This window comes from Etheostoma spectabile, chromosome 5, assembly GCF_008692095.1.
Source record: "Etheostoma spectabile isolate EspeVRDwgs_2016 chromosome 5, UIUC_Espe_1.0, whole genome shotgun sequence".
Classification (NCBI taxonomy): domain Eukaryota; kingdom Metazoa; phylum Chordata; class Actinopteri; order Perciformes; family Percidae; genus Etheostoma; species Etheostoma spectabile.
In genome coordinates this window covers 36,787,796-36,801,096 of record NC_045737.1, presented here as the reverse complement: position 1 = coordinate 36,801,096, position 13,301 = coordinate 36,787,796, and the positions used below count along the sequence as shown (strand labels likewise).

General features: G+C 41.2%; 1 protein-coding gene across 1 annotated transcript in view; it reads left to right on the top strand.

The window, feature by feature from the left end:
• dgkh (diacylglycerol kinase, eta) overlaps nucleotides 1-13,301 on the top strand; it is a 67,851-nt gene that overhangs the window by 7,131 nt on the left and 47,419 nt on the right. Inside the window, 3 exon segments of the mRNA XM_032515260.1 lie at nucleotides 4,032-4,142; nucleotides 5,093-5,251; nucleotides 9,395-9,475. Coding sequence (XP_032371151.1) covers nucleotides 4,032-4,142; nucleotides 5,093-5,251; nucleotides 9,395-9,475 — 351 coding nt within the window.

Here is a 13,301-nt window from a genome sequence, read left to right as displayed (position 1 = left end):
TGTGTGTGTGTGTGTGTGTGTGTGTGCGTGTGCGTGTGTGTGTGTCACCCTGTCAGTGGTCAGGCAGAGTGTGGGAGTAAGGTACATGGTGCTCAGGTTACTCATTTCTCTCTGGCACAGGACTCACTCTGTGTCTCACAATTTAGCAGAAGTGAGGAGCAGTGCACAGAGGCAAGCTGAAGGACTATTTATAGATCACTTCTGGCCTACTTGGCAACAGGAAGGAGATGAAGACAAGGAAAGGAACTATAGAGGCCAAGGAGGGACAAAATAGAAAATAGAACATCCAGCTGGATGAAAGTCACTGCTGCTGCTCTGGAAGGGCAGAGAGAATTTAAGTTGTACTTTTTGGTGTGACTTTTGTGGCTTAGAGTCTGAAACTCTCACTTCAGACGCTTCGCTCCAAGACAAAATCTCCGGCTGTGAAAAGCTTGACTGCGTTTGTGAGGAATTTCAATGTCAGTTTGCTTAAGATGACATGAAACACTAAGCAACCACTATATATATATATATATATATATATATATATATATATATATATATATATATATATATATGCTTTTAAACCATTTATTTATTTTTAAGTTGTTTACAATCAAGCCACAAAAATATACTTTTGAACACTTGTTAAAATTAGCTGATCATAAAGTAAATTAGTGAGCCACTGATGAGCTACACCTCCAAAAATATGAACTAAGCTCAACGCAGTTACCTGAGACGCTACGCCTGACTGATCCTGGTCTCCCTGTTCCTCAGTTCTTTCTGCCTCCTTTTCTTGGCATTTTGGTGTACTGAAAAAGGAGATAAAACTATATATTGTATTGTGAATACTAGTACAGCTCATACTCTGCTGTGTAACAGCCAACTCCCCAGCTTACAGCATGCAGCACGGTTCCAGTTGTTTGCTTCAATCTGTCATGAGGTGTTTATCAAGTCTTTGCTTTCATTGCTGTGCGTTCCCCTCTTCCGGTGGGATTAGCCGTCCAAGCTGCTGATCGTACAGTTTACACGATGTATATACAGTATGTTCACGTGAGCGTGCATGTGTTTGCATGTTTAGTGAAGAACCATTAACACTCTAGTAGTTTTTCTTTAAGGGAATGTGGATCTTTCAGATCAATTTGAGGAATGCCTATGGTTAGCATTTTCACATTTCATCACGTCATGCAGTAAGGGACTCTCACTGGTCTGGTCTTGGTCTTGACTCCCCAACCACTCAAAGTCTTGGTCTTGTCTTGGTCTGAATACATTCTGGTCTTGGCAATGACTTGGTCTCGGTTTAGGCAGTCTTGAATACAACACTGCTGCCCAGTGTTTCTTAAATAGTGATTCTGTTCAAAGTGCTTTATGATATCTCTGATCGCACTCGTTAACCTCTAGTATTCATGTTTAAATGATGACTTCATCTGCCTTGCCGCTGCATTTCAGTCCCGCTTTGATTGTAGTTGCGGGAAAGCAGCTCAGTCCATATAGGGTAGTCAACATTTAGGTATTTCACCTTAATCCACTGCAGGAATTTGGTCTCCTGCAGGCCGTAACTACGTGAAGGGGAGCAGGGAATGGACGTAGGTAGACAGAGAATTTGCAGTTTGTCCTCCTGTTGTGTTTGTTCCCCTCAGTCATCATCTGTGCCCAAACAGACAGGGAACTTTACGGTAAGATTTGTGTTGATACAGTTCCCATTTTGAATCGTAATTCCTACATTATGGTGGTCCTTTTTAAGATGAACCCGCTGGATGTCGCCTTTTAAAGGGGCATGCCACTTCAAGAAAATGTACTGTCACTCAAACTGTGAAAACAGTTACAGGATAACATTTTCTCAGGCTTTATAGCGAGATTTTAAAGTCTAAGAAAATGACTGAAGGGACATAACTTAAATAATCCCCGCTTGATTTCACCTTTTTTAACAGAAAGTGTGTGTTACAAATTGGCTTGAAAGAGTCTCATCAAAGATGCTATCAAGTTGCATTATGGGAAGTGTAGGATCCAGTGTTTTTGGAACAATGGACAACTAAAGTTTTAAACGCTTCAGATGTAAAGTTATTAGCTGTCAATGTGGCGTCAAAATGAATGGCTGTCAATGGGATGCTAACGGTGGGTGAGTGCTTGCTAGCATTAAAATGGCGCCATAGGAGCTATGCTTTGCGGCGGTTGGTTTACCCCCTTGGTTTTATCCAACCAACAAAGTTGAGTTGAAGAAAAGACACAAATCCTCTCATTTTAGATGCTGGAACCAGAGAATAATTGGAGTTGTTGCTTAATACATGATTGAAACAATGCTTCAGTTATCGAAATTGTTTTTGGTCTATCAACAAATTGATTAATTGACTAATTGTTTCAGTTGTAATTAAAGCTGTTGGCAGTAACAGGTACTCTATTTCTTGTTGTGGATTTTTTGTGGATGGAGTTTCTACCTTAAATATCATTCCATTCCCCTCGTTTTTCTAGCGGAAGTGGCAGAAATCTCAGCCAAAAATATGTCAAAACCTTAGCAAATAACGTAATTCTTCAATAGACAAAACACGTTTTTGTAATTTGGGTGAATCACACAATCGAGACTACTTCCTGTAGTGAAGCAGTGAAAGTTACACTTACATAAAAATTCAGTTCTTTTTTATCATGTGTGATGATCTATGTGATTCCCTTTGGCTCTGCATATGACGGCTTCATCCACTGAGTGTGTGTGTGTGCGTGCGTACGTGTGTGTGTGTGTGTGTGTGTGTGTGTGTGTGTGTGTGTGTGTGTGTGTGTGTGTGTGTGTGTGTGTATAGTCAGGATCCACAGTGAGCCTGTACTCTGCAGCAGTGTTTTAAGTTGACACAGCTGGTGGGCAGGATGTCAGCTTTAGGCCTCTGTCTCTGTTTGTAATTCTCCCCTTTGAGAGCAGCCTTCCTTTGCTATAAATAGTCTCTACATATATGTGTGTGTGTTTATGTGTTTTATCGTTTCCATGTCCACTGCACCATGCCTCGCTGTATTTGCGCTGTATGCCCAAAGTGTGTGTTTGTGTGTTAATGTGTGCAAGATGATGGTGGTTGTAATGATGATGAGTTTGTGTACTGTGTAGATGGTTTGATTTAATGTGACACACACAGACCCACACATACACACACTATAGAGGAGACAGGGAAATCTTGTTTCTCTTTGTCTTTCCGTCATTTTAGCTTTTTAAATAAATTTAAAATCCATTTCCACTCTCCCATCTGTTCCCTCTTAACCTTATCATCTCTGTCTCTTACCCTATGGTATACTGCACATTTTCTTCCGCCTCCTCCGCCTTGCTATCAAAATCACCCTGAAATAATAATAATGTATACTTTATTAATCCCACAAGGTGAAATTACAATTCACACACTGTTATTACACACAGGCCTGAATTACACACTTGCTCAGTACCTATACATGCACTAATGGAGAGATGTCAGAGTGGGGGGGCTGCCCATGCAACCCAACCCAACTCCCTAGGGACTGAGCTACTGCCACCCCCAAATGTTCTCGATATGTGGAACATTTATGAAGTGATTATGTGTGGTCTGTTTTTAGACTGTCAAACTTGCATGGTGGAAGACATATTTGTGTTCAGTCGAGTTCCTCTGAGTTCATCAGACGGCCGATGTAGCAGAAGCAGTCAATGGGATGGCCTTTTTTCCTCTCTTTCTCTTTTATTTCTCTCTCTCCTTCTACGTCCGTCCTCCCCCCCGACCTAGGGGAAGGGTTTGAGTGAGAGTAATGTGTGTTTATAGCTCTTCGGAGAATTGAGGGATGGTGTGTGTGTAATGGGTTTCCATTCTTTTCCACTCTTTGGCCTACTCCTTGTCTCCCATGCATAAAATTGGTTCTCAGATTCCCACACACACACACACACACACACACACACACACACACACACACACACATAAGAAGTACAAACTTTTTATCTCAACAGTTTCCTGCAGATAAATACAAGAGAGTGCTCTGCATCTGAGAGCTAGATTCAGTGTCTGTGAGAAAGACTGGAGCAGTTTTTCATTTTGTGTCTTTTGTCCCTCCAGACCAGTATAAAAGAGGGATTGTTGCTGAAACAGACCAGCTCGTTCCAAAGATGGAAAAAGCGTTACTTCAAACTGAGAGGCCGAACTCTCTACTACGCCAAAGATGCCAAGGTAAGCTTACCCAGTGTGTCCTCGTGCAACACGCATACATGAGTAGCCCCAGGTGATAAATGCTCTCAAGTAGTTTTGATGAAAAAGCTCAAGCGGCCCTTTCAGTGTTCTGATTTTCCATTTCTGTCCCCTCAGCCTACCAATTACTTTCTTTAGTGTCTGGAGACAGAGTTTTTAAAGGTTCAGAAACAAGCAGACTTAAAAGACAATTTTCTTGCAGAGAGTCAGATGAGCTTGATTTGCTCGCAGCTTTCTGTATAGAGCCCCCCCCATACAGCTTCACCCCTTAGCTAAGCTTACCACGAAGACTAGAAACAGGGGGAAGCAGCTAGCCTGCTTCTTTCCAAAGATTACAAAATCCCCTCCCAGCACCTCTAAAGCTCTTTAAACTAACGTTATTTCTTTAAAAAAATCAGAGGGTAAAAAACACAAGTTTCTCTCAGCCAGAATCAGTAACTTCCCTGAGTATCCGCTGGTTGCCTAGCAACTGGTCCAGGACCAGTGACATAACATGTTAATTAGCGAGGTGCTGGTAGGCATATTGTGTTACCTTTGGGCAGAGCCAGGCTAACTGTTTCGCCCTCTTTTTAGTCTTTATGCTAAGCTAAGCTAACCAGTTTCACTCTATGCTCAAATATTTATGTAATACATCTACTGCACAATAGCTCACTCTTCAGTCAGATACTTTCTAATACTGATTATTTCATGATCAAATTTCATTATATCCTTTATTTACTTTCCTTAATCACTTATATTGATTTACCACCATCATCATTTTCTTCCTTTCCCACCGGAGCTTTATGTTCACCTCTGTTTCATTTTGAGAACATTTTTGCGTTGAACTTTTGACACTTGTTGACATCTCTTTCCTCTTTGCTTCTACTCTAACCTTCCTGGATTGGAACCTGTGTGTGTATGTGCGTGTGTGCATGTGTGTGCACATGCACTAGTCTGGCAGTGCGCTGGCACGCTGGCAGGAACGGGCGCTGCACAGAGTGTCCAGGAGTCGCGTGTGCTGGCGAGTTCTGTCCGTGTGCTGGACGGGCGCACGGCACTCCCCTCCACCTCTGGGTGCCAGTGGATCTGAGGAAGGCCTAGTGAGAATTCGGGTCAGCACAGCCAGGGGCCAAAGGCCAGGGGCCAGGCCCCGCGGCAACCTAACCATTCCCTACTTAACCACTCACCTATACATGATAGTGCTGCATTCATGCCTTATGGAGTGACTGGGTCTTAACATGTAAATGTTTTAATTATTATTACAGCAAAAACAAGAATTGAGAAAATTCATGAAAATAATTATAAAATATTATTATAAAATAATTCCACGCATCCCAACTATTTGCCTGAGATGAACAAATTGTCCAGAACTTTCACCATAAGACATGAATGCTCTGTATATAATATAGATCTAACCCGCAGGTGAGGTAGCAAAACACATGTGTACACACCGTAAGACCACACCTGGACTATCCTAAACTAACTGGCTTTTTATTGTTCTACACTGTGTGTTGCTTGCTCTGCCCTGTAGCTTAAAGTCTCTTGCTGGCCATGCTGGAAGAATGAAAGAAATCAGTGAAGTAATATATTGTTTTCTTGGTAGTGCGTTGTGATAAGGATGAGTCATATACGACTGGAACATGAGTGAGTTCTTGCCGTCATTGCCAGACATGGACCTTAACCTCTCTATATATATATATATATATATATATATATATATATTTATATAAGTGTCTGGTGTCTTCAAGGTGGCCTGGCTGGCTGTGCTGCCCTGCGCTTCAAAAGCCTGACCTCCTCATTGATTCATCAGGGAGGCTGCATCTCAGCGCTGCAGTCTGTCCTAGAAGCTACTCTCGTCTCCTCTCCTTCTTCATTTAAAGTTAAAAGTCACGGGTAGAATTTATGGATACTGCTCCGTTAACATTTTAAACAGGTAGCAGAGAGAGTAAAACAACACTTTATAGCCACATGGCCTGGTGTCAAATGAAGGATAGGAGAGAGGAATTAAAGAAGGTAGCAGGCTTGTTGAAGTCGCTGAGATGTAGCCGGCGAGCTAAGCTCTGGATCTCTGGGTAACAGAGGGTCCAGACGCTTGACTCTGTCCACCATTCACTGTCAGCTTTTATTACAGCTTCCCTCAGACAGATGAGTGTGTGTGTCCTCACATATAAAAATATGCGCACACACACACAAGCACACACACACACACACACACGGCAAGCGTTGGCTGGTGTCCCTCTCCAGCCAGGCCTGGGAAGAGCGTCATGAACTGGGCATTCCCTACGACAGCTGCAGCAGCTCACTCCTCCCTCCCAAACACACTAGCGCACACACACACACACACACACACACACACACACAGTCAAAGGGCATTCCTTTGACGGCATCGGTTTTTGGCCTGTGGCCCTTTAAGAGCTCAGCGGCATGTCTTACGCATCACAGCTCTGTTAGGAGATCACGTTCCTGTTTGTAGCCTCTGGCTCCTCGCTCTCTGTCCGCTGGCTATAGTGCATAGAGTCGGCTCCGTCTCCTTCACCATATACAAATTCAATAAAACATATCGACAGTCACTGTCTCTGCGTTCACACTAGTCTCATTTAAGAACACAGTCAAAACAAAGGAAACTCAGGAGGGAAGTCCTCACAACAGTGTTGGTTTATAGTGGAGATGTGTTGTGGTGAGGCAGATGGAACAAACCGAGTTATCCTTCAGAGGGCCAGACACACTGGGCTCTTTGTTCTTGACCAGAAGGTTCTCAGTTTGTTTTTTTCTCCCCACTTTATTAACCCTTTCACATCATCCACTGCCACAGACATCAATTCTTATTTGATCTAAGCCAATAAAACTTTAGTAAATCATGACAGAAGACAAGCATTTCAGGCAAAACAGGAAGTTTACCTTTTTGAATATTAATTTCTGTCTAAGCAACCCTTAGAGTTTGGAAATGGTTGTAATATTAACATGCTAAATTCACTATATTCAGAATATTTTATTAAAATGTTATGTCCATCCTAATGTATTTCAGGTGTAGAATAGAAAGGAGGCTGATGTAAATATTAATGCATATAATAATATTTAATGCATTATAAAGGTAGCACAAACCATTTCTATCCTGAGACATTGATAGACTTAGACTTCTCTTTAGTAATCCTCTCGGTCGGGTGATTTAGGGGACGAGGAGGAGAATGTAGGTTCAGTCCTTGTCTGCGGGTCTGGGTTCAAATCCGATTCGAGGCCCTCTGCTGCATGTCATCTCCCTCTCTCTCTCCCATTTCCTGTCTCTCTTCAGCTGTTCTAAATAAAGGGAAAACAACTATATACTGTATATATACTGTATATAATATATACAGTATATATCTAGAGTCAGTTTATAAACTTTTTCATTTTCTACAAAAGGCACAAACTGTGACATTAAATTTCAGAGATGAACAGAGTCAGAGGCGAGGTATAGGACGTCCATATTTTCTCTCTGACTTCATGGAAGTACGAACATAGAAGATAGAGGCTCATTAGCCTGGTCCCAGGTGCTAAATTCCTGTCCACATCTCTGATATTTTTTTCAGCATTTCCAATTATAAAGTAAAAGGAAATATCACTTGAGTATCAGGCTGGTTTCTAAGGTGATGAGAAATGCTTGATGTTGCAGCTGAGGTTTCATTAGAAGAAGATGAAATGCCTTCAAATGAAGTCAGTCAATCTCTGAACCCACATGAGTGTTACTGAGGTGGTCTAATGGGAACATGCAGGAAAGCTGGACCAAGTGTGCGTACATCCAGGAAAAATACTCAGCCGCAGGATAAAAAACAGCTAAACTGCAAGGCACGAAGAAGAGGGAGATTGTTTAGATCGAAACGTGGTCTTTTAAGAGAAATGTAAACGTGATTTATTTGCAGACTGTGTTTGTGTTTTACTGGCAAACACGACCAGCGTACATGCTCTTCAGGGTTCAGGAAAGTCTGTGTAGGTGACATCAGATCCTTATTGGCCCTAAATCCTCTGTAAAAACCACATTTTACACTTCATTGTAGCAGACATTAAACAGACATTAAAGTTAATATTTAAGACATTTGTTGATATTTTAGCCTAATTTTAAATTGGGATATAAGCAAGGAAAAGATGCATATTTTTTTTAAGTAGAAAATATTCAGGTCTGAAGGGATTAATTAATCATAATTAATGAAACTAGCTAAATTTCCATCCACTTGCCAGTCGAATTATCTGAAGTTTGGTAAAAAAAAACTCATACGAATAAAGCAGGTGAAAGTGTGTCTCCATCCAACGGATTTAAAGCAAATTAAAACCTGTGTGTGACGTCACATGCTGTTTTACGATCAAATTGGCATATCAAATTGATTTTAGACATTTTAAGGTGTTTTTTCATACATTTTCGAACTGAATAGCACAACATTCAAGCAAACATTTGCAAACAAAGTTTTTCTCGACAAAATGGATGACGTCTACCAACACAGGATCAATATTGTATAATAAGTTGTAATAGTGCTTATGTTCCAGCTGATAGCGACATATCCAGCTATAATAAGAAAACAACAATGCTATCAACACATTACTATGATGATGCAGATGCAACTTGTCTTTTATTATCTTTTATTTTCAGTATAATTTATTTGTCATAATAAATGATTCTGATTTTTGTTCAAATTATATCGGGCAAAATAAATGCCGATACAGATACATCGGGAAATGCATAATATTGCTGTGACAACAAAATTTCCCCGTCGTAGGATGAATAAAGTATAATCTAATCTAATCTGATCTAACATTGGCCGAAATCACCGGCCCGCCGATATGGATTTAGGCAGAGGAATGCACTTCTGCTGTTTCCTCTATTTTTACGTCATTCAGGAAATAAAAGCTCATATTTGTATAGTGTCATTCTCCAGCCATTAGAAGCATTTGGGAAGTCTTGCATTATATAAAGCATGTAGCTTTAAGATTGTTAGTTACGTATTTGATATCAGGATCATCATTTCTGTAATTCCAAATGCTGCTCTTTCATAATTTTGCAGTAGTTTCCATGTAGTACCTGTCCATTTTAGGCCTGCCATCTGTGGCCATTACAAGACATTTCTCTCATAGCCTGTAGCATAACTTACAATAAGCTAAGTTCAAACCTCTGTTGAAAATATTGACATGGCTCATTCTCTTGTTCTCTTTTGCGCCCTCTTTCTCTCTGTTCTCTTCTTGGGTATTCCCTCTTTTTTTATCTCTCTTCCCACACCTCCTCTTTTCTACAGTCCCTTATCTTTGACGAGGTTGACCTATCGGATGCCAGCGTTGCAGAGTCCAGCACAAAGAATGTCAACAACAGCTTCACAGTGAGTGCATCGTACAGTCTCACCACACACACACACACACACGCACGCACGCACACACACACACACACACACACACACACACACACACACACACACTGGGTTTCAGTGCAGAGACCACGGGCAGAGGCGCGTGTTCAGCAATGAGAGTATGAAGCCACACTAACAATAAGTTGTTATGAAGATGGCATTATCTTTATTGTTGTTGTATGAAAAGTAGGGCTGTACTGGACTAATGAAACGCTCATGTGATTTTGTCGGCTGATTGATTGGTTGTTTGAATCAGCAGATTCAGTAAAACTGAGTTTCTCCTCAAAGAATTGTGCCTTTCAGTATTGTGTTTATCACAAATGTGCTCATAGGTTTCTTGGAAATAAGTCATTCAGCATAAAAAAACACATAAAAAAGTACTTATCGACTAAAGTAATCTTAGTCGACTAAGACAAAAATGACCAATTAATCGACTAATTGACTAAGAGGGGGCCGCCATAATTAAAAGATCAATACTCTGTCTCTTGTCTCATGTCCGTCAAATATGAAGCTATAGAGCCAGCTGCAAGTTAGCTTAGCGTAGCATTTGATCCCATCAAAAAGTAAAGTGTAAAACATCGACAATTCAAGATTTTACAGGAGGTTATGTACCCATTATTTCTTGGCCAGGCCTTGTTCCAAAAAGTAGTCCTGTGCAGTCCTAACGTATATGATAGGTGGGCCGAGCCAGGCTAGCTTTTTCCCCCTGCTTTGAGTCTTACAGCTAAGCTAAGCTAAGCTAAGCTAAGCTAACCAGCTACTTAATGTAACTTCACATTTAACGGGAAAATACAACAGTGGTATCGATCTGCTCAATTAACTCTGGGCAGGAAAGTGGACAAACACAACTCCCAAAATGTTGAACTATGCGTTTAATAGACATATAATTAGTGGAGTTTTGATGATTTTTTTGAACTATTAAGTGCCCCCGTGTATGTCAGAGATCAGCCCAGCGCTGGGGTTGATTCAGTCTTATGCTAAACTTTATTTCTGATTGAGTCCTCTTCATCTCAGCACTAAACAAAGTCTCTGAGATGATTTTATGTCACTTCTAAGTATTCTGAAATGATATTGTCATTCACATGGAGTCCCATGAATTGTTTATTTATGGAAGTCAGCGGACAGCACTCAAAGCTGTTACGCAATCAGCTGGAGATCCATCAGCATTTACAAGAAAGGACAAAGACTTTAAGGATAAAGACTCACCTCCTAGCATATTATACATCTAAAAACATAAAAACATTTATATATGTTTTTGTCACTTTCTCCTTATCTTGGCACATGTATTGAAAAAAAACAAGTGATGTTGCTGTGAATGGATGCTTCCTTTTGGGAAAAGAAGGAGCGGCTGAGCCGGATGAGAGTGCGTGGGAGGAACACGAGTAAAATAATTAGATTCGGGGGAAAATATGAATCATGATTTTTTTGCCTAGAACTGATATGACGATTTTCTGCCACTACTTTTTTGACCATGACAAAACAAAACAAATGGGCAGTACCAAACCAAGGTTATTATTTTTATTTTGTTTTGACTTGTTGTTTTCAAATTCAGTTTGGTTTTAATTCGTATTTAAAGCGTGTTTGCTAGTTCAGTTTTTAAAAATGCTTAGTTTTAGTTTAGTTTTTATTAGTTTTAGTTTTTTTTTTAATACGGGTTATTTGTCGGGGGATTCGAAAAGGTCAGAAAAAGTATTGAATAATAACTCAACTTAAACATCATACAATTTTAGAAATATGTATTCACAATGCATTCAACAATAACACCAGTACAAACAATGTAAATATGATAACGAGCACAGACATGTAATATGATATATTAGATATATTAGATATATTAGATATATTAGATATATTAGATATGTAATCAGTCAACACAAGATGCAGCAGTAAGACCAGAATGTGTTTGACGTGTTCAGGCAACAGACTAAAGGAGACAGACATCAAGAGACAGACATCAACAGACTAAAGGAGACAGACATCAACAGACTAAAGGAGACAGACATCAACAGACTAAAGGAGACAGACATCAACAGACTAAAGGAGACAGACATCAACAGACTAAAGGAGACAGACATCAACAGACTAAAGGAGAGCCAATCAACTCACACAGTTGTGAAGACACCCCAGTGTTAATCCACATATTAACCCACTTCCCCCCCCTGAAAGCAGCCTGTAGTGTCCTCTGTCCTGCTGTTGTCTCCGTCATGCTGCTGGCCCTACATCTCCATGCATCCATGCCCGTAACGTTACCGGGGTTAGCTTCTGTTTTTTTTGGGGGGGGGGCTTGGCGTGCTTCTTTACCTCGTTAAGCTAAGCTAGTTTAGCATCCTTGTGTTTGTTTCTAAAACGTAGGCTACTTTTAGATTCGTGGGCTGTTTCCCTGAAATAAACTGTCCATATTTCACCACCTTCCACTGCAGGCCCTTGCTTTTATCTGACACAGTCACATAGGACTTTGCCGCTTTCTTACAACTTCCTGTCCCGCCATGATGCTGGGCGAGGGGCACGGACTGTTGTCGTGTTCAGTTTCACATGGAATGTCTGAATTTCTGGGTTCCCAGTCGGGAACTATACACGTCTACGGGACATGTCACGGTCGGAAAGATATAACGTTATTTTCTCCATAAAAGAAGTTGACAAAGACGAAAACCAAGGACATTTACTCGATAATTTTTACCAAACCAAACAGATTTTGTTTGGACACCTTTAGCACATTGCGCATCACCCCACAAGCCTGTAAACAGTGAGGCTTCAGTGAAGAGAAGAGAGAGCTTTGCAGCACTTTAAATCCCATTTTATACAGTCTGTTTAAAACTCACAGAAGAAAGTAGCAGCAGTTGTGATGCATTCGGCTTGTAAAATTAAACGAGAACCAAAGTGAAAAAAAAGTCATTAGAAATCAAATTCCTTTAAAAATGAAATGGTGAACAGGGTGAATTGAGATTGTGATTTTATAACGATTAATCGTGCAGGCCTAATGAGCAGTGAGAGTGAAAAGAGACAGCGAGAGAGCTAGTAGTGCCCTGTCCTTTCTATAAATGTCTCTCCTCTCCCCGGGTGTTGCTATAATAAGAAACAGGGAGGCGGAGGAGGTCGACAGGAGAACAGTGCCCAGAGGAGAGCACGCGGCTATTTTTAGCAACGCCTTGAAACGCTTCACTGGGTGCCTGGGATGGCTTAACGTCTGCCATAGTCATTAATGAGATTAGAGTGGGCCTGCCTGCCGCATCTGTGTGCAGCATGTGTGTGCAGTCGACTCGTGACTGTGTGTGTATTCGTTGCCGAGCTTCATAAACATGTTGTGTTAAAGAGTTTCAAGATGAGCTTCACACGGCCCTCTGAGCATCAACACCCCACTAAGATGGTTTAAGAAAGTGGAAAGGAGGGAGAAAAAGGGGATGTTGCAGGAGAAACGGGAGGAGGCAGGGAAAGGATGAGCTAAAGGGAGAAAAAGATACAAAAAAGCATGTAAGGACCAAACGCGTTTGGGAAGTACATTTACACCCAAAGGAGTTGAAAGAAGGGCTTGATAAAAATAGAGCATGTCCAATGAATGATTGATGGGGAAGGACTGCAGAGCCGTCTAAGATGGCGAAGGGAAAGGCACGGCAAGGTAGTGCAGTGGAGGAAATCCTGGAGTGATGTCACACTGTCAACTGCACTCACACACATACTCCCCGGGGATAAGAGGAAGTGAGGGGTAGAGGGAGATCGAGGCACGAGCGAGCATTGAGAAGTGGGCAGATGGAAGACGCCTGCGAGGGAAAAGAGGGAGAAGGGAGAGGAAATGCAGACAGGA